The sequence below is a fragment of the Mirounga leonina genome, unplaced genomic scaffold, assembly GCF_011800145.1.
Source record: "Mirounga leonina isolate KUSES-001 unplaced genomic scaffold, KU_Mleo_1.0 Mir_376, whole genome shotgun sequence".
NCBI classification, from domain to species: Eukaryota; Metazoa; Chordata; class Mammalia; order Carnivora; family Phocidae; genus Mirounga; species Mirounga leonina.
The window spans coordinates 5,799,537-5,826,521 of record NW_023270718.1 but is presented as its reverse complement, the minus strand read 5'-3'; the positions used below and the strand labels follow the sequence as shown (position 1 = coordinate 5,826,521).

The window sequence follows — 26,985 nt, the reverse complement described above, 5'->3', positions numbered from 1 at the left end:
CAGAGAGGAGAAGGGGGCTAGGGGCAGTGGGGGGAGAGAAAAGAGGCTGGCGGTGGGGGGAGAGTGGAGGTAGAGGTGGGGGTGGGGGTAGGAGACAGGAGGAGGCCAGCAGGGGGGGGGGGGGGGGGGGGGTGCGGGGGCCGGGGGGGGCCCCCCGGGGGGGGGGGGGGGGGGGGGGGGGGGGGGGGCGCGGGGAGACCCAAGAAGCCCCTGCGCCCCCCCCAGCACGACCTCGAAGGCAGCCCTGGAGAACTGGGAAGGCAGAGCCCCCGGCCCGCTGGAGGCATGTGGAGGGGGGGGCCTGGGGCCCAGGGAGAGGCCCAGCGGAAGCGGAGCCACCGGGGTGAGTGTCCCTCACTGTGGGGGGGGGGACAAGGACAGAGATGGCTGAGGGCAAGGAGGGAAGGGGCGGGAGGCCCCGCCGCTGCAGAAGCTGTGATGCGGGGGGGGGGGGGGGGGGGGGGGGGGATGCGGGCTGTCTGCAGGAGAGATGGGGACAGATGCGGAGGTAGAGACGCGGCAGCGGGCCTGGGCCTGGGGTGGCTACTGGGGGCATCCTGGCCTGGGGGTTCTCCAGCTGCAATTTCTGGCCCCGTTGGGCAGCGCCAGCCCCTGGGTTTGAAGGGTGTGGGCTGGGCCATCACCGGTCTTAGGAAATGGGAAAGGGAATGGCATAGACAACCCCCCCATCACACTCGAGAAGCGGAGACCCCGCCGCGCTCACATGACTTGCAGACAGAGGCACACACAGCCCCTAGCCCCCCAGGGGGAAAAAGGAGTCCGGGATACAGACTCAGAACCAGCCCCTCCCCCTCTCCGTCTCTCTCGGTCTCTCTGTCTCCCTGTCTCTCCATCTCTCCGTCTCTCCAGCTCAGGCTCTCACACAAGCATTCAGGCACACAGACTACGCACATGCATTTTTATCTGAGTTAAAATGATCTTGAACACTGCCGAAGGAGGAAGTGAGCGTGTGTGTGTGTGTGTGTGTACATGCTGGGGGGGGTGCCCTGTGTCCGTGGCTCTGAGAGCCCGCTGAATGAGGGTGTGCCCAGCACTGCCCTACTGTGCATGTTGTGCAGACCGCTGCCCTCGGCCCTCACCGGTGGGGAAGTGGGTCCGTGCTGGAGCACAGCCTGCTGCTGTGGGTGCACTTGTGTGTGTACTCAAGACGCTGCGTGGAAGGGAGGGTGCGCCCAGGGCCACAATCCCCCTCTGCCACCCACCGGCCAGCTCCGTGCTGGGACGAGTTGCGCCCCCTCCTAGCGCCTCAGTGTCCTCATCTGTAGATTGGGCGTCCTAACACCTTCCTCCTCCGGTTTCTGTGAGGCCTAAATGAGAACACCATGTGTGCTGAGACTGGGGCGTAGAAAGGTCTCCCCCCAGCGCTGAAGCTATTATTATTATAGTTCTTGCCATTGTTGTTACGATCAGTCCGTCCCCTTCCGTCTGGTCCTGGCCCCACCCGCCCACCCCCGCCCAGAGCCCTGCCCCCAACCCCTTCCCCACCAGCTGTCCCAGCACCCACCCACCCACCGGAGCCACCCACCACCCGCTGCCTTTGCCTTGAGCACCTGCAACCTCAGGGCCAGTGGGGGTCGGGGGGGGTGTGCAGCCCTCCCAGGTCCCCCTCGGCCACCTCCTCCCCCTTTGTCTTCTCCAGCCTGCCTCCTCCCTCCCACCCCGTGGCCTCCCAGCCTCTCCTGCCCACACTTCACCTCCACAGTTGCCTTGTCTGGCACCTCACCTTCTTCAAGTTCTTCCTTTGAGTCTAACTCAACTCTCTGTGGCTGCTGCGAGGCCCACGGCCCGGACGGGTGACGGGAGCCTGACGGGAGCCTGCGGCTGGGCCCGGTGTGGAGGGTGTTTGGTGCCGGGAAGCTTGTCTCTTGGCAAACACTCCTGGGCGGGAGTAGGATGAAGGGACAGGAGGTCCTGCAGGCGGTGAGAATACTTGGATGGGGCCTGTGAGGGAAGCCAGACTCCAGAGCCCCGGCCCCCACCCCAGACTTCCAGACCTGGCACGTCACCCTCTCTCTGTTCCTTCGTCTGTTTGTCTCTTTCTCTCCCTCCATCTCTACCTCTTTATCTACCTTTCTGAAACCATGCAGAGAACTAAGTTTTGAATCGGACTGACTTCTCCATTACTGGCCAACTGCCTTGGGCAGCCTTTTTCTCCCCACTCCACCCCTGCCTCAGTTGTCAGTTCTACGAAATGGGTATACTCTTCCGGTCAGGAATGACTTGAGACAGTGCAAGAAGGGCAGGGTTGGCCCTTGTCTCTGCTGCCCTCAGCAGGTGGGTCACCACCAGGGGGCTGGGGGAGCCCCGCCCTTCGGGTCTTGAGCGGAGCAGGGAGGTGATGGTGGCCAGCAGAGAGCCGCCTGGGGGTTGGGAAGCAGGCGGACCACACACGGGGTCCCTGTCCTTCACTGAGCCTCTCCCTCTCTCTCCACCCCACAGCCCCCCGGCGCCCTCGCGGAGCATGAACATTGAGGATGGCGTGCGCCCGCAGCTCCCCGAGCCCCCCACTGCCGCCCGGTAGGATGTCCTGGCCCCATGGGGCCCTGCTCTTCCTCTGGCTCTTCTCCCCACCCCTGGGGACCGGCGGGGGCGGCGTGGCCATGACATTGGCGGCCGGAGGGGGCTCCCCGCCGGCCACCTCCTGCCCCGCGGCCTGCTCCTGCAGCAACCAGGCCAGCCGGGTGATCTGCACGCGGAGAGAGCTGGCTGAGGTCCCGGCCAGCATCCCTGTCAACACGCGGTACCTGAACCTGCAGGAGAACGGCATCCAGGTGAGCTGGGCCAGCAGCCAGTGGGGGCGGGGGGGCACAGGTGGTGGCCGGGTCCTCCTGCTCGAGCTGGCAAAGGCCTTCTGGGTGTCCCCTTGGCACTTACGAGATCCTGTTTGCATCCTATTAACTTGAGCTCAGTCTGTCTGGGTTTTCTCACATGAGGTTCCCTGTCTTTGTCCAGCGTGTTGGGGCTCAGGGGTAGGACCACCTGCCTGCCTCCCACAGTACAGGACAGGTGAGCCCTTGGCCTGGCCCTGGAGTCACAGGTGTGCAGAGTGACCCTTGCACGAGGCCTCTGTGCTGTCCACATGGCTCCAGCCGCGGCATGGCCTTGGGCTCGTGAGGGCATGACTTCGCGTCTCAGTTTCTTTATCTGAAAAACGGGGATGACAGAGCCCCTGCCCCAAGGGGCTGGGTGAGGACTGATGGGTTTCATACTTGTCAAGGACTTAGAATCTTCTGGCACCTGGCGAGCACTCCTTTGCTGTGCAGTGAGCTCGTGTGCCCGCTTCCCAGAGGTGGTATGACATTTGGAGATCTAAGCACTCTCACGTGCCTAGTCCCATGTCGGCACATGGCTGGTGCTCCGATGGGGCACTTGCCATCCGATTCACTGTGACCGTGCCTGAGGTGGGCTATAAACGGTGCTCTGAGGGCAGAGCTGTGCGTTTTTAAAGCAGGGCCTCTCCTCTACTCTCGTGGCATCTGGGGCCTGGTGGGCTCTGGTTGTGGGGTCTGTGCTAAGTGCTGTAAGATGTGGAGCAGCATCCCTGGCCACGAGACACCAGCAGCAACACCCTCGCGCCCACTTCCCCAGACACCTCCAGATGTCGCCAGATATTCGGGGAGGAGGGATTGCCCTAGTTGAGAACGACCGTTTTAAAGCCACGTGTCAGTACCCCACACCATGCAAGCCTCTCCTGACCCTGGTCCATAAAGCCAGGAGAGAAGAGGGTTCCTGTGTGGTGTCCCAGGCCCCTGGGAGCTAACATCCCTTCCCCCATGGCACACCCTGGTCTGTCCCTGGGAGGGGAAGGGGTCGGTGTTCCCCACCGCACTGTCCTGGAGAGCCTGGGGACGGGGTTCCCCTCTGCAGAAGAGAGGGGATCTTTTAGGGACACAGCACCAAGGGGGCTGCCAACATCAAGAAGCCTGCCCTGGGTGGCCACAGAGCAAGGACCAGTGAAGCCAGAGCTGGGGTCCAGAAACAGAAGGGGCCTCGTCCCCTTGCCCCATCCCTGCTTCTGCAGGATGGTGTCCCCCAGCTCCAGGCCCTCCTCCTCAGCAGCGTCCCTTTCCTCCCCGTGCGCTTTGAGTCCACTCTGCATTCTCAAGCTCTAGTCTCAGCTGACCGGCCCCTGACTCCTGGAGGGGGACCGACACCCTCACTTCGTTCTCCCCGTACATGCCCTTGTTCCCTGGACTCTGTCTGTCCGTTTCCGTCCTTCATTTACTCATGTGACGATCAACACGTGGCCAGCGCCAGGTCAGTGCCAAGCCCTGTTTTTGGTCGTGAGCGGGATGGATGGGCCCCTTCCCTGCTCCTGGGCGGCTCACCTTGCAGAAGGGAAGAAACAGTAACCAAATGGGATGGCACATTTCCGGAAGGGGCGATGTTAGCCCATCAGGGAGTACTTCTGTGATGAGGGGCTGCACCCACAGACTCGTCCTGGCGACCAGAGATGCCCTCCCCCAGGCCCAGCCCAGCCTCCCAGTGGCCACTGAGGCGTGCTCGCCCCTGCCTAAAACCCTCTGCAGGTTCCTGGACTCTGGAGTGAAGTCCAGGCTCTTTATTGTGATAACAAGTCTGTGCCGCTGGGCACAGCCTGCCAGGCTTAGAGTTGACACCAGTTGCCCTCCCAGGGCTGAGAAGTTGCTCAGGCCACCCCTCTGCCTGAATTCGCCTCTCTTTGGCCCTTGGGTCCCACAGGCGAGCCTCCCTTCACTGCCTTCCAATCTGGGCCCACAGACTCCCCCTCCAGACATCCGTGCCCTTGCTCTTGATGCCTGTGTATGTTAAATATCTCTTGGTTGTCTTCTGGGTGGGGGGCAGTAGTCTAGGACAACCAACCCTGCACCTCCCCCAGCCTGCATTCTAGACATAGGCATGATAAGTAAGTAAATGGTGTGTGTTCAGGATGCCGAGGGCTGTGGGAAAAGGAAACAGATGGGGGAAGGGGATAGTGGGTGCAGGAAGAGGGGTGGTTGGCTGCAGCTTCAAAGATATGAAGTCAGGGTGGCCTCATGGAGAAGGCGACATTTGAGCAAGAGATGAAGGTGGAGCCTTGTGGAAGGGCATTCCAGGCAGGGAGGACCGCAAGTGCAAAGGCCCTGGGGTGGGAGCCTGCCTGGTGTGTGGGAGGAACAGCGACAGGCTGGTGTGACTGGAACAGAGAGAGCCAGGGGCAAGGATGGGAGGTGAGGGCAAAGTGACAGATCCTGCAGGGCCTCATGGTTATGGTGAGGACTTGGGCTCTTCTCTGAATGAGACGGGAGCCATTCTGAGCAGAGGGCAGGTGGGCTGCTGACTTGGGTCTCTCTGGCCGAGGTTCGGGAGGTCTATAGGGCACATGGATCAAGCGCCAGGGGGCCTGGGTTTGAATCCTGGATCTGCTATTTGCTTGCTGGTGCAGAATTTGGGAGAGAAATGCCGGGAGCTCGGCTGGGACCAGGCTGGTTGCAGTGGAGGTGGTGAGAAGTGGGCAGATTCTGGGTCTGTTTGGAAGGTGGAGACAACAGGATTTTCCAGCAGAGTGGGTGTGGGAAGAGAGAAGAGAGGATGACTCCCGGGTTTTAGGTCTGAGCTGGCCCCTTTGCTTGGGCCTGTTTGCTTGGGTGTCTGTCACCCCGTCTCCCAGGCCTCTGGCTTCCAGACTTCTGATCCACACCCCTGTCAGAGGGATGGAGCCCCATGGACGTGGGTGAACTAATTTGTAAGTCATGCACAGGTCTGCTGTAGGCATGCATCATGCGCCCCCAAACTGCCTGCCTCCCCCAGGGTAGAGAGTGTCCTGCCTCCAAGAGTGGACTCTTGTGAACATTCAGTGAAACGGGCCTCCCTTCGGGGACACCCTGCAGGTGGGGGGCGGGATTGAGGCTGCCGAGGGAACCATCAGAGGAGCTTGAGGAAATAACTTTTTAATTATCCAAATAAAAAAATGAAAAAAAATCACCCTAGTCCCACCACCTAGATATAAATAACTACTGTTTATATTTTGTTTTAAAGCCTTCCTGGCTCTTTCCTGTGCCCATGTCAATGGATTTTTAAATTATTTATTACAGAATGAATGCAAATTAATTTAGAAAAACTAGAAAATACACCTAAGTAAAAGCACAGGGACAAAAGCCAAGCGGAATTCGACAAACAGGTAACCCCATTAGCATCTAGTTCTGTCCGTTCAGATCCTCTCCGCGCATGCTCCCGGTGTGTGTCCGGCGGGCAGCCCTGGCCGACGGATTTCTGGCTTTTTTTTTTCTTTACTTTTTGGAGAAAAAAAATGAAATCACACCACTTGATACTGGTTTGCAGCTGACTTTAGACACCTGAGAGCGTAATAGGAGCATCTTTCTCCCTGACGCTGACACTCGCCTAAAATGTCAGTGTTAGTGGCTACGTGGGATCCCGGTGCATGGCCTTCCCGTTACTGCGCCGGTCCCTTCTTCCCAGTGCTGGAAGTGATAGAGACAGCACTGTGGTCAACATCCCTGGTGCGCATTCTTGGAACTTTCCAGAACCTGCCCTTGGGATAAATTCCTAGAAGCAGAATCTCAGGGTTAGAGGGAAGATCACAGAGGCGCTGCCCTACGAGTCCTGTGTGTCCTGCTCTCTGGGTGTTGTCCTCCCTCACGATGGCTGGTGCTTTCCCCACACTTGCATGGGAGTGTGTGCGTGTGTGTGTGCGCGCACACGCACACGCTCACGCACACACATGCACACACACGCACGCATACACACGGCCTGACACCAAAGCCCCATAGAAATGGCCAGAGTTCTGGGGATCCGAGAGCCTGTCCTGTCCTGTCCATGGTCACTTGCTTGTTGTCTGGCTCCGCACTGATGGTCACTCCCACGAGGGTGGGGACTTCACCGTGCGCCCTGCTGTATGCCCAGCACCTGAATGGAGCCTGGTACACACGAGGTGCTCAGCAGATGTTTGTCTATGGAAGGAAGGCCGCCTCCCGAGCTCCCACCTTGAGGACTTGGCAGTGTGTGTGTGTGTGTGTGTGCGCGCGCGCACGGAAGTCGGGTCCCTGCAGCGCCTGCAAGAACCCCCGGCCTCTCTAGGACAGTGGCATCCACCTTCGGGGAGGGCTCAGACGCTGGTCTGAGACATGACAGGGACAGCACATGCCCTTCAGGAGCAAAATAATTTTTAACTATCTGCAGTCTTCCACGGGCCCCTAATTGTTTCTGAGATGGGACAGGGGTGTGCAAGCCCAGAGCTCAAGGAGATACCTTCTAGGCAGGGGCCCCCTACCTCAAGCCCCCACGCCCCTCAGGCCATGTGCCAGTGCCCAGTGCCCTCACACCTCACACAGCCCCCCTGCTCCCCCCGCACAGGCCTGCTCCTCCTCCACGAGGCTGGGGTCCTCCCTGGGCACAGAGGCCTCGTGCCTTCTCCTTCTTCCTCCACTGCCTTGTACCCTTGTCCCCGCTCTGTTCCCCCCCTCCCCGGAGCCAATTGTCCTAATGTGTTTACTGTGGATCTTTCTGCTTGTGTGTGTTCTTGCAAAATGCTTATTGTTGCTTTGTGTGCATGTATTTTTAATTTATGTAAATGAAGCTGCATTATAGATGGCTTTCTTTGTCTCACTGTTTTCACCCAGCCTGGGTTTTAAGAGCCGTCCACATCGGGGTGTGCGTGTGTGTGTGTGTGTGTCTACTCTGTTGCTTTAACTGCTGCAGAATTCTCCTTGATGGGTGCCCCCCCACTTCCTGCCCTTCACCTCCCAAGTCAGGACAGACACCTGGGAGGCGTGGAGCTGCCTCCACCACAAATTCTCCCTGGAGACCCCTTTGGAAGCTGCGTGATAACATCTCTGGCATACACACCAGGGGGATCACTGGGTCAGAGGTCATGCGTGTACTTAACCTAACAAAGTACATGGAGCCATGGAGCTTTCAGGGAGCTGCGGGGTCCCTCGGGGTCCGCCATGAGGTCGTTTGGGCAGTGTGTGAGGGCACTCGACAAGGAAGGGTGCCTCTGTCCTAAGAAACCAATCCACCCACACGAAAGAGGGGCTTAGAGGTGCTTCAGAGCGTGAGGTCGAAGGATGGCCCGAGGGCCAGAGGGTGGAAGCCGGCTCAGTTCTTGGTCATCCTGGCATTGGTTCTTACAACAGAATGTTATGCAGCTATTCAAAACCGAGCTTCGAAGAATATCCAATGACACAGGGAAATGCTTAGAATAGGATCCTGAGCTCTCAAAGGATGCAAGTAGGACGTCCCATGTGTTTTAAACACTGCAGGGAAAGCAAAAATAAAATGCAGGGACCACTCAGAACTGTTCATACTGCCTTTCTCTTCGCACTAGTGTTCTGGAGGATATTGAGTTTCTTCTTTTCACTCTCTTTAACGTCTAAATTTTCTTCAATGAGGGCACTGGGTACTTTTTGTAATCAAGGAAAAGTTATACTTAAAAATAATATGTACAGGGCGCCTGGGTGGCTCAGTTGGTTAAGCGACTGCCTTCGGCTCAGGTCATGATCCTGGAGTCCCGGGATCGAGTCCCGCATCAGGCTCCCTGCTCAGCAGGGAGTCTGCTTCTCCCTCTGACCCTCCCCCCTCTCATGTGCTCTCTCTCTCCTCTCATCCTCTCTCTCAAATAAATAAATTAAAAAATAATAATAATATGTACAAAAGGTTGTACAAGCTGAAGACAGAAGTCTGTACTGGGATTTGCTCACCTGCCCCCAGAGAAGGAAAGAGAAACCAGTTTGCTGAGCACTGACCCTGAGCGGGGGACTGGGAGTGCTTTTCCTGCAGGGACCTCTTCATTCCCATGAGGACAGAATTACTTCTCCCATTTCACGAGACAGCCCCTCCCCTGACTCCTCACTTCTGAGCCTCACGCACAGAATCTCGTGTCTACACTTCTGTCTGCCCGGCTTCTGTGTGCTCCCCGCAGCTGCCGGGACTCCTCCTTGTCCTGTCTCGAAGCCATGGTGCTTCCCCTCTTACCCTTTTATTGTTGGATGATATTCTGTCCCATGAAGTTACCACCATCTCTTCATCCATTTCCTATTGATGGGCATTTGGCTTGTTTCCAGTGTGGGGTTCTCCCTCGGCCTGACTTTAGATGTAGACTCCTCCTGAGCCACGGCAGGCCCAGTGGGACTCCTTCCCGTTCACTCCGTGGAGAGGGGCCTGCGTGCTGCGGGCTGGAGCAGAACTGGTGCCAGGGCGCCTTGGGCTCGGGCCTGACCGCACGCCCCTGGGACTGTCAGCGAGCCATACGGGTAGTGGAGTCCGACTCCATTGGAGCTCAACCCCCCAGGTGTCCCACCTGTCACCTTCCCCGTCTGAGCCTACCCAAGACAGAACCCTTCAGGACGTGGCCCCGCTGGCCTCCTGCATCGCTGGGCCCTCGTGCTGGCCCCCTTCCACTCCCACTCAGCTCAGCGCCTTCACGCTTGATGTTCCCTCTTTCTGGAATGCTGTTCCACTCTCCCCTTCATCTGCTCAGCACCAGCACTTATGATTGTGGGGGACAGTGAGGTGTGACTCACAGCTCTTCCTGGGGTACATTATCGAACCCGTCTGGGCCTCAGTTTCGTCATCAGTGAAATGGGGATAATAACATAGAGCTGCTGAGAAATTCAGTGCCTTCGTTCTTTGGACAAATGTCCTGAGCGCCACTGTGTGCTGGTGGGGGATGCTGGTCACATGAGGCAGCGTATGTATGTTCGCTCCTGAGGACCTAGCAGGGGACGCTGGCGAATGGCCCGCTCCTGAGCAGCTCTAGCAAGTGTTGACAGTGAGACCTTTGTCACGGTCACCCTGGTCTTTTTTTTTTTTTAAGACTTTTATTTATTTATTTGACAGAGACACAGCGAGAGAGGGAACGCAAGCAGGGGGAGTGGGAGAGGGAGAAGCAGGCTTCCCGCAGAGCAGGGAGCCCGATGCGGGGCTGGATCCCAGGACCCTGGGATCATGACCTGAGCCGAAGGCAGACACTTAACGACTGAGCCACCCAGGTGCCCCAAGCCTGCAACTCTTGATCTGAGGCCGAAGCCCCACGTTGGGCATAGAGCTTACATTTTTTTTTTCTAAAGATTTTATTTATTTATTTGACAGAGCGAGAGACAGCTAGAGAGGGAACACAAGCAGGGGCAGAGGGAGAGGGAGAAGCAGGCTCCCAGCTGAGCAGGGAGCCCAATGTGGGGCTCCATCCCAGGACTCCGGTATCATGACCTGAGCCGAAGGCAGACGCTAAACGACTGAGCCACCCAGGAGCCCCCACCCTGGTCTTTACTGACTCAGGGAAATGTCTCAACCTCAGAGGTGCCTTCCCTGAGCCCCCAATCAGGTCAAGGCCCCCCGATCCCCACGGCATCCCAAATGTATTGATCACACTTGTGCACACTTGTCAAGTCACCACTGGCCCAAAACACAACCATGAAATCAACAAATCAGAGAAGGTCTTGCCAACTTACAGAGCCGTGTGGCCTCCCAGGAGAGGGACAGGTGGGGGTCCCCATGTTTTAGTTGAGTAGCTGAGGCCTGAGAGACAGAAGAACCCTGTCTCCCCCTCCATTAATTACATCACCTCTCCGAGCCCGCCTCTCACTGGGGAGGGTGGGAGGAGGGGGATGTGTGTGGCCCTCAGCCATGCTCCAGGCTCTTTCCACAACAGCCCTGTGAGTAAGTCCTGTTCTTACCCATGTCGCAGGCTGGGGAGACCGTGGTGTAGGAGAGGAAGGCCCTTGTGCAAGAGGCCACAGTCCGGAGAGGAATTGGGACTTAGCCCAGGCAGTCTGGCTGCAGAACTGGATATTTTCAACACTATTCCAGACGTTTCCTAATTCGTAGTTATCTGGGCTCTCTGTATCCCTGGTGATACAATCACAACATTGTATCGGAGCCCTGACTCTGTCCACACAGCCAGCCCCTGCTCTGGCCTTGTCCTTGCTCATTGGGACACTCGCCCCAGCTTCCTCCAGTCTTCCCGTCTCCCGCTGTTCCCCGCCCCAATCAGAGTCACTGCGTCATCCCTGGACTTTAAACCGGCTAGTGCTCCCCTTGCCTCGAAGACCCTTCCCAGGCTGGCCTGTCCCTGACCCAGCCACACCACATTCGGGCTGCCCTCCGCTGGGCCCAGACACTGCCCAGCCCTGCCCTTCCAGCCCTGCGGAAAACACGCCTTGACCTTGAATGGCCACGGCCACGTTCTGCACTTGCCTGGCACCAGGCACCTTTCCTCGAGGATTCGATATCTAGTTTAATCCTCACGACTATGACACCCAGAAGTGAGTCTCGCCCCACATGGAAGCAGGCCCCACTCTGGGAGCTGCCCTGAGACCATGAGGCCCTCTCCCTGTACTGACTGCCCATCCTGTGCCTGCCGGGCCCTGGCTTGTCACTCTGTGGCCCCCAGTTCACAACCCTGATTCGTTTATTGAGCAACTACTGTGTGCCAGGCTCTGCTGTAGGCACAGTGAACAGGACCTGCTCTGTGCTCCTGATGGAGGTGGGAGCTGAGCAATCGGGGGCGGGGGGGGGGGGGGGGGGGGCAGGGGGCCAGGGAGCCTCCCTGGGAAGGAGGTGTCTGGCCCCGCCCACCCACTGCCTTAGGCAAAGCTGGGGTGTACTTAGCTCCTGATATAGATCTTACCTCTCCTCCCCAGGCATTATCTACACCCAGGTTCAGATGCCTGTCTGGGCTAGGGGTGCCGGTTGGTGCAGAGGTGGGAAACAGGCCAGACTCCACCAACAGGGCAAGCCTTGCCCCAGGAGGCCTGAGAAGGCAGCTCCTAGGTGGATGAATGGGAGGAGATGAGGGGGAGGGCAGGAGGGAGGGGAATAGGCCGCGGTGAGTGGACGGATGGTCACACGTGTGAGTGAATGGGGCGGGCACCTGGGAGGAAGAGGTCTCACGGGGCAGGGATGGTTAGGAGGCCTTAGCAAGGAGAAAGACTTTTTTTTAGGGAGCCTTGAGTGACTAGTGCCCTGAGCAGGTGCAGAGGCTGGGATGGTGTTCCAGGAGGGGACAGCATGAGCCCAAGTGTGGAGGAGGAGAAGGAAAGTCACAGAAGCTCTCAGGCACTAAGCTCCTAATGTGTGAAAAGGCATTTAATCCTCTCACCAATCCTAGGACGTAGATTTTATAATCCCTTTGCACAGATGGGGAAGCAGGCCTAAACTTGACCCCAAGTCACAGAGGTAGTAAAGGGGCAGCCATCAGGACTCCAGCGGTGTGACCAGCAGGCTACGGGGCTCACGAGTGAGAGCAGTTGGTGGGGCTGGGGCAGGGACAAGACAAGTCTAAGTCTGCCTGGGGTGCTGAGGAAGAGTGGAGTTTGCGCTCTCTCCTCTCAGGTTAATAGTGGGGGCCGCTGAGCTCTGGCCAGAGCCCTTCCCCACCCACCGCCCCATGCAGCGGTGGAGGGCCGGCCCGAGGGGGCTGAGAGTTGGCTCCAGCCACCCTCACCCAGCGTGGTTCCTGGAAGGTGGGGCATGGAGCCTCTGGGCACCTGCTGGTAGAGCTCAGTGCCAGCATGGCCTGGAACCTTCGAGCAGGTTTAGAACTTGTTGTTGGGCCACGAAGGGGAGGGGTTGACAGAAACAATTATGGATTTCACTGAAGGAGGAGATGTTGTGTTCTAAGTGGCCACCCTGCCCCTGGGCTCTGCTGAGTTGCTGTGATACGGGGTTGTTCTCACTTAGTCCTCAGGGCCCCTGCGCCCATGCTACGGAGGAGGATACCGAGGCCCCGGGAGGCTGAGTCTAGGCTCAAGAAGCTCAGGGCAGGAGCCCCCAAGCCTGCCAGCCTCCCTCAAGGAAGTCCCCACTGAAAAGAGAGGCACAAGGCCCTTATCTCAGGGAAGGAGGAACTACAAGAAGTCATCACAAAAGCACTTGGTACAGAACAATGTTTTTAAAATTGTGAATGCAAAAAACACAAGAAAAGACAGTAAGCTACTAAACTTTGTTATTGGTTCATTACATTCAGAATGTATAAAAACAATTTATCTTCATAGTGTTAAGATGAACAATTCACTTAATCATTTCCTACCACAGTTAAATTTTTAATAAAGGATTTCTTGACGGTTTAGTTTCTTAAAAACCCCAACAGAATGCAGGGGGGATTTTCAGTGTTAGTGATGTTTACCTACCATAGCTGAAGTGGAAAGTCCCCTAAAGAATAGGCCAAGTTCCAGGATGAAGGGAGAGGAGAGGTCCCCCTTAGGGTTGGGAGAGGTCCTCGATGGGGCCGCCTTCCCTTGCCTGATCGGCATCTGTACCCTTGATGCTGAGCGCAGAGCCAGGCGCGTGTGGAGGAGGGCTCAGCAAACGTGGGCTGAAGAAGTGAGGGGCTGTGGGCACTTGGCTGTTAGGTGGCTGTCAGAAGCGAGACCCCAGGATTACCTCCTCTGCAACATCACAGAACATCAGTGTCCTTCCAGGCCCAGTGTCCACTCCAAGACTCCAAGAACCAGTCCCCACCTTGTCCATCCTACCCTGGGCCAGTGGTCACAGGAGTGCCCCGGTTTAAGATGATCTGCTGGCGGGGGGGTCAAACTGTGTTGTGGAGCAGCCCACACCTGCCTCTCCCCCTACAGGCAGGGCAACACCTGTGAGCTGTTTACACCATCACCACTTAAAGGATCATTTGCATAATTATTATGTTTAGTGTCCTCCTCACTTGAGGTCAGGCTCTGGGAAGTCAGGGCTGTGTCTTTCTTTTTTTTTTTTAAGATTTTATTTATTTATTTGAGACAGAGAGAATGAGAGGGAGGAGGGTCAGAGGGAGAAGCAGACTCCCTGCCGAGCAGGGAGCCCGATGCGGGACTCGATCCCGGGACTCCAGGATCATGACCTGAGCCGAAGGCAGTCGCTTAACCAACGGAGCCACCCAGGCGCCCCATGGGCTGTGTCTTTCTTGTCCACAGCTGGATCCCCAGAGCCCAGCAAGATACTTGACACACAGCAAACACTCAAAGAATATCTGTCAAATGAGCAAATCAACACGTGGGTAATGGTTGAATAAGGAACCGGCGCCACAGCTCAAAGAATACATTGGAAACAACAGAGAGCCCAACCCTCTTGGCTTAGGGTGGATAGACGTGACAGAGACTTCATATTTATTTAGATTGAGGAGAAGCAGACTTCGAGTCCTGGTTCCGCTACTTTGGAGCTGTGAGACTGAAGGCAGATAACTTTTCCTCTCTGCAGTAAACCATCAGATAGGAGGGGAGACAGAGACATGTGGCTGATAACCCCCATGTGACAGGGTTTCCACAAGAATTAAATAAGATCACCACCTCAGAGCATTTGGTACGGGGTCTGGTACACAACAGGCACTTAACAAATTAATGGCTCTGCCCTTCTGCCTCATCAGGAACCTGCCCAGGGTGATGCTTTGTTTCAGGGTAGGGATGGGAATGGGATCAGCCTTGTATTGCTTGGGAGGAGAGGAGAGGAACTGGCTGACTGTGGTCTTTAGGTATGCATGTTAAATTTTAAAGGTGACCACTAAAAGAAGAGAAAGGGAAAATATATAAATTCTAAACTAGAGGGGCACCTGGGTGGCTTAGTTAAGCATCATGGCTCAGGTCACGATCCCAGGGTCCCGGGATCAAGCCCCACGTTGGGCTCCCTGCTCAGCATGGAATCTGCTTCTCCTTCTGCCTGCAATTCCCCCTGCTTGTGCTCTATCTCTCTCACTCACTCATTCTCAAATAAATAAAATCTTTTTTAAAAATTATAAAATAGTAGATGGGGGAAATGGAATAAAAAGAAAATCAATGAAAAAGATGTCAGGAAAGAGAAAGAATAGGCTGCAAAAAATCAGGACAAACAAAAAGCACAAAATAAGAGAACAATTCCCAATGTATTAGTAATTACAATAAATGTAAATGGACTAAACATCCAATTAAAACAGAGATTTTCAGACTATATTAAAAACAAAATCCAAAAGACACACCTAAGACACCAGGTCAGAATGGATGAAAGCAAGTAAGATGGCAAATGCTAACCAAAAAAAAAGAGTAAGTTGGAGCCAGTTCTGTCACTGAGGGTTTCAATATGTTGGAATTGTCACCCAGGCCAAAAGGTGTGCAGGTACACAACAGCTGACACAACCGGGGTGCTCTCCAAATCCAAGCCTTGTCCATTCTGGCCATTCACTCAACACGCTTGGCTGAAGTTGGCCATGAACTAGGGGGACAGGGAATGTGGAAACCATCCAGATGGCGTCCACTCATAGCCTAGCCAAGAAGAAGGACGCATTAAGCCCGTGTGATAAGAGAATGTGTATGACATGTTAGTGAGCAGGGGAACAAAGAGGGTTTGCTGGAGGATGACAACTGGAATTTCCCAGAGAACAAGGAGGAGGATGGCATCCCAGGCAGGGGGCACGGCCTGTGCAAAGGCAGAGATGTTGGGCAGAGCACGGAGAGCATGTGGAACCCATACATCTCCCTATGGCTGGAGTAGAGGAGAGGCAATGGGACAGTCCTGCAGGGCCTCTGACCCCAGTTCGAGGGTGATAGGGAGCCTTGGGAGGACTGTGAGCAAGGATGTGGTGGTGTCTGAACTACATGTTAACCAATGTAGAAGAAAGATGCTGAGGAAGAAACTGGATGCCCAAAGTTGGACAAATGGTCATGCTCACTATGTGCTGAACCAACAATTTTAGATATATATATTATTGCATGCTTGCCATGTTCCAAGCACTCTCGACCTTGTCCAAGCCTCAGAGTGATCCTGCAGTACCTGTGAGGAAAGTGGGCTCAGAGATATTAGGACACTCGCCAAAGGTCACACAGCTGGTCAGCCGCAAAGCCACAATTCAAACCCAGACCCGGCAACTCCCCACTAGGCTGCTCCCCAGGCATCCTGCAGAGGAGGGAGAATTGACTGAAATCCTGGTAAAAATAAAAGCACCCACTATTTAAAGCAACCCTACAGCACATCTTCAATAAAACCAGGCTTCCCTTTGCAGCAACACCCCCGTCCTGCCTAGATCTCAAGTGCATTAGTAAAGTGATTGGGGGGACCCCACCCCCCCTTGGAAATGCCCCTCATCTCCCTTCACACACGCCCTTCCCATCGCTCCTGAGACAAAGCACACAGAGCAGGAGCGGCCTCAGACTCTGCCAGCAAGCACCTTATGGACATACGGTAGTTGCGGTCGCTCTTTCCAGAGGACCAGGGAGATGTGAGCTGGAATCCCAGCTGTGCGCTTCCCAGTGGGCACAGTGGGCAGCCCTACCGAGTCACTGGACCTCACTGAGCCTCGGCCTCCGGGTTCACACCCCAGCTCCGCTGCTTCCTCATTATGTGACTTCACTGAGCAGGTTCCTTCTCCGAAAAGTAAGCCTAATGACACCTGCCTTGCAGGGCTGGTGGGGGACAGCTAATGCGACCAACGAATGCTCAGTCCAGAGCCTGGCATTTGTCACCTCCGCTCAGTGAGCACCTGCAGTGCCAAGTCCTGTGCTAAGCAAATGTCAGTGATTCCCTTGAGTCTTGTGGACAACTTTGTAAGGTCGATGTCACGATGCCCTTTCACAGCGAGGACCCCCCCCCATTTGCTCCTTCAGAACTGCTTTATCCCCACGCAATAAAAAGCAATGGATGAATGAATAAATAAGGGACATTTGGTCTGGATCCAAGGGAGTGAGCAGGAATTTTCCAGGCAGAAAAAAAGGGAAGGACATCCTGAGAAGAGGGAACAGCATATGCAAAGATAGTTCCAGGAGTTGTTATTGGCTAAATGTCACTGGAGTGAGGACTGCAAAGGGCAGGGGGCCGTGCAGAGGGGAGGGGAGAGGCAGGCAGATGCCAGGCCAAGCAGGGCTTCTGATGCGGGCTCAATTTCCTCTGAGAGCACTGGGGAGCCATGGAGGGCTGCAGGCCGCCTTCCACCAGGAAGCTGGGCTGGGGGGCTGCACTGAGAGCAGGGACCCTGGAAGGAGGGAAGAGCAGGTGGGCACACAGTGCTTTCCTGCTCAGCTTGCAGATGGGTTTGCTGGAAACTGGGGAGGCCCCAGAGCTAAGTGCCACGGAGACTGGATGAGGGCAAGTTGTCTTTGGCTCCTGGGCCAGCAGCCCTTTTGTTCTAGATTTCTCGTCCAAACTCTCAGGTCTAACCTTTGAAGAGCCCACTGCATTCTCCCCCTGGTGATTAGCAACAACCGGATCCTCCTCCTGCTGCTGCAGTTGTCCTTACTATTATTTTTAATAGAAACGGCGAGTGGGGCCTGCTTTGTGCCGTACCAGTGTTTCCCAGGGCGATGATAAAAGGCACCCCGCGAGGAGGGCTCTGTGCTTGTGATGTTTGGGAAACCCAGAGTGGAGCAAAGTGGAACCGTCCTTCCCCACAGGACTTCCCGGACTTCAGCCCACAGCAGTGGCGCCTCCAGGAGGGACTGCGTGGCTCTAGACGTTTGATCAGGGAAGCTTTTCGTTGCTGCTGTCAGGTAGCAGCACCTCATGGGATGAGCCCGGGACTTCCTGGTGCTCCCTCGTTCTCCCTCCGAGGGGGGAGCCGAGGCTGCAGCCACCACGTGGCCACGGGAGCCGGGTCCCAGGGCTTCTCAGGGTCCTGGGGCTGCGCCCCCTAGTCTTGGGTACAAGGCCGGTTGCCTGCAGAGACCCCAGGCCAACCCTCCTCGAGGCCATCCTGCCAGCGTGCTCCGCCCCTCCCCCGGTCCCCAGAAGTCAGATCCTGCAGGTGCCACCAGCGAGCTTTAGACCAGACTCCTTCATGTGATAGCATTTACTGGGGTTTCGTCCCACTCTAAAAGTTAGCCCCGTTTACTGCAGGAAATTAGAGAAGGCAGAAGTGTATTACGGAAAATAAATAATTGACCCTGGCAATTCCAACTCAATGTCCCAAAGGAGGTATAACCCTGGGAAACAATTCTAGATAGCCATGAAAATTGTTTTTGAAGCATATATCATGAAAGGGAAAATACAGTGTAATACTATTTTTTTAAGTTTTATTTTTATTTAAGTAATCTTTACCCCCAACGTCGGGCTCAAACTCACAACCCCAAGATCAAAGAGTCACACGCTCTACTGACTGAGCCAGCCAGGCGCCCCTACAGTGTAATACTACTATTAAGGGGAAATGCAGGGCCAAGGAGAGAATATTATGTCACCAAAATTTTGTGAAATATAAAAAAAGGTAAAAAAGAGATATATCCCTGCATTATATGCAAAGAAAAAAAGATTAGAAGGTTGTATACCAAATTGTTAACGTAAGTTAACATGAGTAGAGGTCCTTTGGCTCATTTTTCTTTTCTTCTTAGACTTTTTCCTGAAATGAGTATATATTACTTTTATCAGCAGGGGGGAAAAGGCATATGGAAATTTGCTTTGTTATTCTAGCTCATGTCCACTGAGGCCACAGGAGGTTTTAGCTGATGTCCTTTCCCCGTCGCTCCTCTGAGCTGTGTTTTCCCCGGCCACCCAAACTCCATCCCACTGTTCCTGGAAACTATTCACGTGATCTGAGAATCACAGAGTTTTAACAGCCCAAATGTATCTCCTTGTCTATCCCTTTCACCCTGAGCCCACAAAGACTCCTTCCTCAGGCCAGGTGCCCAGGGCTGTTCTCCTCAGGAATCTGGTTTCCACGGAGGCAAGGACCGCAGGGCAGCGCTGCGACCCCTGGAGGGGCCTGGACTCTGATGATAAGGGCAGGTAGACAGCGGAGGCAGGAGCTGGGGTAGGGTGGGCACGGGAGCTGGGTGTTAAAGGACAGATGTCAGGAGGCCAGAAAAAAAGTGGGGAAGGTCTTCCTGGCAGAGTGAACAGCAAGTGCAGAGCCTCAGAGGCTGTGTTCTGGGACCTGCCATGAATAGGAAAGGGAGGAGGAAGGGGAGGGCAGAGACTGGGTCTTATTATGGGATGGCACTATGGGGCGTCATTCCTGGTCTGTGTCAGTGTGGAGCGGAAGAAACTTGTGCTGGGAATAATGGGGCTCCTGGAGGGACCCGGGGTGTGGGCATAAACAGAAATCTGGGACCAGTGTCCAGATGGAAGAGGAAGAGGCTGAGTGGGGCTGGGCCATGGGATGGAGAGGAGGGGATGGGACAAGGAGGGCCAGTGGGGAACTGGTGGGCCCCAGCGCGTGTCAGGCTCACGTCCCTGATTTTCAGTTAGATGGCGCAGTAAGGGGCTCTCTGCCTCAAGAGCTGCCCTCCGCAGGCTCTGATCCCAATGGTGCACACGTTACTGAACACCAACAAGAGCCCCCAAACACTCTCCAGCGATCGCAGTGTGGCCCCCAAGGTGGCTCTCATTCTCCCCTCACGGCCAGCCCTGGATGGGAGGCCCCGAGAGTCCAACCACCAGGCCCCATAGCCAGGAGGTGGGGACGGGATGCGAACCAGGCTCTGTCTTCACTGCGCAGATGGTGTCCCAGCCACTGGCCACCTCCGTGGGCCTCCGTTCCCGCCTTTCGGAAACGGGCACTAACAGTCCTAGTTCATAAAGCTGCTGGAGGATAAAACACAGTTGTGTTCACAAAGCCTCGAGGAGTCAAGGAAGCGCCTGGTAACCTGCACGGCCTAACAGGATGGCCACACAGGGCCACTGAGCGCACGGGCTGTAAACCACACACGGAGTTTCGAAGACTGTGTGCAGAAAGAGGGTAAAATATCTCCTTCGTAAGTTCTCATCTTGATTACATGTTGAAAACATAATATTTTAGACATATTGGGTGAAATAAACATATTATTAAAATTGACTTCACCTGCTTTGGTTTTCTTTTTTAACGTGGCTTCTAGGAAATTTAAAAAGTAAATATGTAGCTTACACCTTATTTCTGCTGAGTCGCACTGACATGAGCAGTGGCTGTTGTTATTCTGTGATTATGACGGTGTCAGGAATATTATTGTTCCTTAAGCTGGGTGCCTCTCAAGTACAGTCTTTTTTAAAAATAATTATTTACTTATTTATATATCTTTTTTTTCAAAGTAGGCTCCATGCCCAGCTCCAAGCCCCAACGCGGAGCTTGAACTCACGACTCTAAGATCAAGACCTGAGCTGAGATCAAGAGCCAGACACTTAACCGACTGAGCCACCCAGGCGCCCCTAAAAAAGCTTTTTAAAGTGTTTTGCTACTTATTATAAAAGTACCTTGGGTTCATTAAAGAAATAAGTAAATAAAAATTGTCCATAATCCCTGACAGCTGGAGTTCACTGCCAAGAAGAGCCCGGAGTATGTACTTACGGTCTTTTCTTGGTGCATATATGAGTACAGCTAATTCTTCAGCTTCTTTTTAGAAGTCTACAAAGTCACAGGACGCCTGGCTGGCTCAGTTGGTGGAGCGCGCAACTCTTGATAAGGTTGTGAGTTTGCGACCCACACTGGCCATAGGGATTACGTAAAAATAAAAACTTTAAATAAAATAAACCCTACAAGGTCGTGCCCACATAGTATGCTATTTGGAGTTCTCTATTTCCCCCTCAATATTATAATGCAAGCATTCCCTCAAGGCATTAACCAGGCTTCACAAATGCCATCTGATGGCTGTGTGATCGGGCCACGCCTCAGTAGACCCGGCACTGCGACTACTAAGGAGAATCCAGTAAGATTCTGCCTCCCATGCCCAGCCCAGCACCACCCCTCCTGTGGCCCCTCAGCCTTTGCTCTGAGGGGTAGCGACCAAGTTCAGGGGTTAAGAGCTGGGACTCTGGAGACAGATGGCCTTAGTCGGATAGCAAGTCTGTCATCTCCTCCTGTGTGACCTTGGGCGAGTCACTGCACCTCTCTCTGCCTCCCGCTAAGATGGAGATAATTCATAATCCCTCCTGTGAAGCCCTTGAGGCCAGATGTTCTGACATCTGCTGGTAAAAGGTGAGGCACTGATGTCCAGCGCATATTTTCTACCGCCCGCTGGGACCTTCTACCCCTTAGCAAGTGTGGGACTAGTTCTAGAGTGAAGTGTTTGAATAGTCACGAGTGGGATCAATAAAAGCTCTAAATAGCTTCACGTGAGTTCTGATCAGGCTCTACCACCGAATGGTATTTGGCACCAAAGTTAGGGAAAATCTTCCTGTTTTCGGAGCTTTATGGATTTCCTAGTCCCAGATACTGAGTAAGTACCTATCTTGTAGGACAGTTTGGCGGATTAAATGAGTTGTTGCCCATAAAGCATTTAGAATGGCGTCTGGTGCCAAAGTGGGGCTCAGTGCCTGTTAGCTGTTGGTGTAAGTATTTTTAATCTTTTTTCCTGAGGTGTAATTTACATATAACAAAATGCCCCTGTTTTCCGTACAGTCTGGGGAGTTTTGACAGTCTTATTCATCCAGATAGCCACCACCCCAGCCGGGAACCTTTCCATCACCCCAGAAAGCTCTCTCATGCCCTTTGCCAGCCTGGCCTCCCCCCACACACTTAGAGACCACCATTTAGCACGTGTAGGACGCGGCATGGACGGACCCTACCGCTCTCGCTCCTTCACGTCTGGCTTCTTTTGCTCAACACGACGCCCGCCCGTGAGATTGGTCGTGTGTATGGATAGTTGCTTCCTTCTCAGGAGCCATAGTGTTCCACGGTGCAGACACACAGCGTGGGTCCTTGAGCGGTTGACAGACATTCGGGTCGTGTCTGGTTAGGCCATAATGAACACGGGCGCTGTGAGCACCCATCACAAACCCTGGGAAGGACAACTGCTCTCCTCTCCCTCCGGGGAAACACTGGGCAGTGGGCGGGCCCGGTCGTAAGGAACGTGTGTCACGGTGTGTTGAGCCTCGTGAGGAACACACTGTTTCCCAAAGCGGCCGTCCGGTCTCACACTCCCACCCGCAAAGAGGGAGGGGCCAGGCGTTCAGGCCTCGCTGACCGGTGTCTCCCCTCCCCCACCCCAGGTGATCCGGACGGACACGTTCAAGCACCTGCGGCACCTGGAGATCCTGCAGCTGAGCAAGAACCTGGTGCGCAAAATCGAGGTGGGTGCCTTCAACGGGCTGCCCAGCCTCAACACGCTGGAGCTGTTCGACAACCGGCTCACGACGGTGCCCACGCAGGCCTTCGAGTACCTGTCCAAGCTGCGGGAACTCTGGCTGCGCAACAACCCCATCGAGAGCATCCCGTCGTACGCCTTCAACCGCGTGCCCTCCCTGCGGCGCCTGGACCTGGGCGAGCTCAAGCGGCTGGAGTACATCTCCGAGGCGGCCTTCGAGGGCCTGGTCAACCTGCGCTACCTCAATCTGGGCATGTGCAACCTCAAGGACATCCCCAACCTGACGGCCCTGGTGCGCCTGGAGGAGTTGGAGCTGTCAGGCAACCGGCTGGACCTGATCCGCCCCGGCTCCTTCCAGGGCCTCACCAGCCTGCGCAAGCTGTGGCTCATGCACGCCCAGGTGGCCACCATCGAGCGCAACGCCTTCGACGACCTCAAGTCGCTGGAGGAGCTCAACCTGTCCCACAACAACCTGATGTCGCTGCCCCACGACCTCTTCACGCCCCTGCACCGCCTGGAGCGCGTCCACCTCAACCATAACCCCTGGCACTGCAACTGCGACGTGCTCTGGCTGAGCTGGTGGCTCAAGGAGACGGTGCCCAGCAACACGACGTGCTGCGCCCGCTGCCACGCGCCCGCCGGCCTCAAGGGCCGCTACATCGGCGAGCTGGACCAGTCGCACTTCACCTGCTACGCGCCGGTCATCGTGGAGCCGCCCACGGACCTGAACGTCACGGAGGGCATGGCCGCCGAGCTCAAGTGTCGCACGGGCACCTCCATGACCTCCGTCAACTGGCTGACGCCCAACGGCACCCTCATGACCCACGGCTCCTACCGCGTGCGCATCTCCGTCCTGCACGACGGCACGCTCAACTTCACCAACGTCACGGTGCAGGACACGGGCCAGTACACGTGCATGGTGACGAACTCGGCCGGGAACACCACCGCCTCGGCCACGCTCAACGTCTCGGCCGTGGACCCCGTGGCGGCCGGCGCTGCCGGCGGCGGGGGCGGCCCGGGGGGCGGCGGCGGGGGCGGCGGCGGGGGCGGCGGCGGCTACACCTACTTCACCACCGTGACCGTGGAGACCCTGGAGACGCAGCCCGGAGAGGAGACCCTGCAGCCGCGGGGGACGGAGAAGGAGCCGCCGGGGCCCACGACGGACGGGGTCTGGGGCGGGGGCCGGCCCGGGGACGCCGCCGGCCCGGCCTCGGCGTCCACCACGGCGCCCGCCCCGCGCTCCTCGCGGCCCACGGAGAAGGCGTTCACGGTGCCCATCACGGACGTGACGGAGAACGCCCTCAAGGACCTGGACGACGTCATGAAGACCACCAAGATCATCATCGGCTGCTTCGTGGCCATCACGTTCATGGCCGCCGTGATGCTCGTGGCCTTCTACAAGCTGCGCAAGCAGCACCAGCTGCACAAGCACCACGGGCCCACGCGCACCGTGGAGATCATCAACGTGGAGGACGAGCTGCCTGCCGCCTCGGCCGTGTCCGTGGCCGCCGCCGCCGCCGCCGGTGCGGGCGGCGGCGGCGGGGACAGCCACCTGGCCCTGCCCGCCCTGGAGCGCGACCACCTCAACCACCACCACTACGTGGCGGCCGCCTTCAAGGCGCACTACAGCGGGAACCCCAGCGGCGGGGGCTGCGGGGGCAAGGGCCCCCCGGGGCTCAACTCCATCCACGAACCTCTGCTCTTCAAGAGCGGTTCCAAGGAGAACGTGCAAGAGACGCAGATCTGAAGCCGCCGGGCGGGGGCGCGCACCCCGCCGGGGCTCGGGCCACACCGGGACCCTCCCCACGGCCCCGGGCCGCGCCTGGACCGCGCAGGGACGGTCGGGGAGGAGGGGCCGCAGCCCCGCCCGCGTGCGGACCCCAGGGCGGCTCACCCCCGCGAGGAACGGAGCCCCCGCGGGTCTGGCCGCACCCCCACGCATCCCCGGCCAAGGGAGGGGCTGCAGGATTCCGGAGAAGCGGCTGGAACCCTCCGCTTTGCCTCCTCGCGCTCTCAGTCGACCCTTCCCGGCCCTCCGCCTTCCAGGAGAGAGAGGAGCTTTTGGGGGGTGTCCTTTCCCCTCATCCCCAACGACCCTCCTTTTACGGTTCATTTTTTGCAGTTTGACGCCTGTCCCCCCTCCCGCCCCTCTGCCCCCGAAACTGAAGAGACAGACGCGCGGTCAGAGCCTCCAGACACCCCACCCCGCCCCTCCCCCCTTCACCCCCAGCCCTCACCTGCCCCACAGACTCTTTTGATACTGAAGGGAGGTTTGCGTCAACGACTACCTGCTCTGTAATTACTTTAAAAAAAAACACGGAAAAAGTAAAAAAAAAAAAAAATTTTTTTTTTTTGGTCATGAAAGCATGGAGGGCAGAGAAAACAGTGAATGCGGGCGGGGGCACAATGAGGATGGAAAAGTCAAGTGTTACGGGCCCCACCCGGAGGGTCACAGGGGTCAGCACCTCCAGGTACTCTTAGGCCCTTCACCCTTGACCTCAGGAGCCCCAGAGAGGGGCTCAGGCACCCAGCACATCCGAATGTACTGGGGCCCTCGTCCCCACCCGCCCCCCCCCCCCACTCATGCCGCCGGGGTTCCACGGGCTGGGGGCTGGGCAACTCCTAGTTCCGGATCCAGGAGTCCAGGATCAAGGTGTGGGCAGGGCCATGCTCCCTCGGGAGCCTGTGGGGGAGGATCCTTCCTTGCCTCCTCCAGCTCAGCTATACTCCAGTCTCCACGCACCCTTCTCCCCGAGTCTCCCCCTCGTCTTCCTTGCACGCATGCTCGTCTCTGTCCAAATTTCCTTATAAGGACACCGGTCATATGGGATTAGGGCCCACCCTACTCCAGCAGGACCTCATCTTAACTTGATCATCTGCAAAGACCCTGTTTCCAAATAAGGTCACACTCACGGTCCTGGAGGTCAGGACTTCAGCATCTTTTTAGGGGACACAATTCAACCCAGAACAGCCAAACCAGAGAGCGTCCGGCCCCTCTGCAAACCCACAAGCCACTGCAGGGAGCGAGGGGGTCAGGCCGAAAGGGGGAAGGCGAGCCGGGCGCAGGGAGCTGCTCTACCGTCTTGCTTACACAGAGGCAGGAGGGAAGGGAGCGGGAGGGGGCCGCGCTGTCACTCAGAAGCTCAGGGGCTCACGCCCCAGGAGGGAACAGGAGCCAGCAGGTGGGAGCGAACCCCGGGGGTCGGCCAGGACAGGCGAGTGGCTGCTGGTGGGACCCGCCAGGGCTGCCGTCTTGTGCTGTCGAGCCCCGCACAGGCCGAAGGAAGCAGAGGGTCCACTCGGGGCCGCTCCCCGCAGACGCGGCCCATGGACACGCAGGGCTGGGCCCTTCTCTTCCCCTCGGCGCAGCCGGACCCCCCCCCTCGGCAGGCCTGGGCCCTGTGTGCTCTGTGCCCCCTTCTCTGGCTGCCTGTGCGCCACAGCGTCTTATGTCTCCCCCACCTGGGACTCCTCCTAAAGCACATTCTTCCCTTAAGGGCCCGACAGCCGCCCGCCTCTGCCGCGATGGCCGTCTGGGGTCTCTGGCCCCGTCTGCGTCTATCTGCTCCTGCCTGTCGACCTGGGACTCTCGGAGCCCGGCTCCCCGCCGCTCCCTTTCATGCTCTCTTTCTCTCCCGTCCTCTTTCAGCGCGATCCTGGTTGCCATGGCAATACTGCAGCGGGTACCAGGTGGTGGCTGGGGGCAGGGAGCCGCACCGCCGCTGCAGCCTCCGCGGTCTCCGATGCCAGGCACCTGCAGGGCGCCTTGGCTGGGCCTCAATTTGGGGGGACCTCGGGGCCTCCGCGGGCCTCACGGACTTCTCCGTGGACAATGGGAGGGGGGAGGCGGGATGTGGGAGTGAGAGTGCGGTATTGGGGGGCTGGTGGCATCGTGGCTGGGAGAGGGGTGGATGAAAGGTGAGAAGTCAAGGTGAACTGATGGGCGGCCAGACTGGAGCCGGGCTGGGGGCGGGGACGACAGGGCTGGGATGAGCCGGGCTCCAGCTCCTGCTGCCTGTGGGAGATGGGGCGCGACCAGGCCAGGCCTCCCTGGGAACTTGGTGTGGGGAGGAAATGCGGGCCTGGCCCAGCTGGGGACAGAATGGCAGCCAGCCCAGAGAAGGCGGGGCGGGACTGGAGGCCTGGAGGTCCAGGGAGAGGCCCGGAGACAGAGACAGGATGGAGGGAGAGAGTCAGGGACAGAACCAAGGGAGGAAAAGATGGAGGAGGAATGTTGACAAGAAACACCAGTGCCAAGACATGGGATTGGGGGGTGGGTAGCAGGCCTGAGGGTGGGGACCGGAAACTCAGGAGCAAGGGACAGACTGGGAGCCCAGAGTCCCCATCAGCATCTCCTCTCTCTCGCTCCCAACCCTCTCTACCGCCATCCCAAGCAGGATGCAGTTTCCATGACAACCTGGCTGGCCAGAAAGGGGGGCTGGGGACTGCAGAGGAAAATTTCCACATCAGCAGGAAGGGAGGAGAGTAGAAAGCAGGGAAGGAAGGGGCTGGGTATGGTGGGGGCCACGCAGGGCCCTGGAACCCCAAGTCATCGTGCCCACTGCCCCAGGATCCTCACCCCCACTCCCCACCCCCAGCAAACCTGCACGGTCTCCACTGGGCCGCTGTGGGGAAGGGGGAAGGTTCTGGAGAGGATCAAGGGTCAAATGTCCAAAGATCAGCCACTGCCCAGGCCTCAAGGGGAGGGGGGCAGTGAGCAGCTGACAGAGCTCAGGCCTCACGCAGACCACCAGATTCAAGGGCATGGCTCTCGACAGGGTCCCGAGGAGGGTAGGGGTGGTGGGCTACGGCCGCCTTGGTGAGTCACTGACCCTCTGGGGCCTCTTCTCCAGGCCCCTTCCTGAAGCCCCCAAAGCCCTTTGTCCTCCACAAACACACTTCATGTGTGTCTTTATCTGCACCCTGGCTCTGCCTCTGTGTCTGCCTGAGCACCATCCACTTCCCACCACGAGGCCCCATCCCCCTCCCTCTGGGTCCCTGTTCCCCTCCCTCTGGGTCCCTGACCCCCTCCCTCTGGGTCCCTGACCCC

The 26,985-nt window shown here is 57.1% G+C and overlaps 2 protein-coding genes across 2 annotated transcripts in view; both read left to right on the top strand.

Moving 5' to 3' along the window:
* The first annotated feature begins 229 nt into the window (after window positions 1–229).
* On the top strand, window positions 230–24,251 carry LRRC4B (leucine rich repeat containing 4B). Its single transcript, XM_034986990.1, has 3 exons — window positions 230–343; window positions 2,461–2,792; window positions 21,841–24,251. Exons 2-3 carry the CDS (start codon window positions 2,496–2,498, stop codon window positions 23,680–23,682), a joined length of 2,139 nt encoding a protein of 712 aa, XP_034842881.1. The 5' UTR covers window positions 230–343; window positions 2,461–2,495; the 3' UTR covers window positions 23,683–24,251.
* Window positions 24,252–26,634: 2,383 nt separating this feature from the next.
* The window catches only part of ASPDH (aspartate dehydrogenase domain containing), a 2,189-nt gene continuing 1,838 nt past the window's right edge, over window positions 26,635–26,985 (top strand). The window contains exon 1 of the mRNA XM_034987101.1: window positions 26,635–26,754. Coding sequence (XP_034842992.1) covers window positions 26,700–26,754 — 55 coding nt within the window. The 5' untranslated portion in view covers window positions 26,635–26,699. The remainder of the gene's footprint in view (window positions 26,755–26,985) is intronic.

Bases quoted from the DNA above. Each gene is read 5' to 3' on its own strand.
- LRRC4B (XM_034986990.1), top strand. From the start codon at position 2,496: ATGGCGTGCGCCCGCAGCTCCCCGAGCCCCCCACTGCCGCCCGGTAGG. The intron at 2,793-21,840 runs GTGAGCTGGGCC...CCCCCACCCCAG, and splicing joins TGCAGGAGAACGGCATCCAG to GTGATCCGGACGGACACGTT.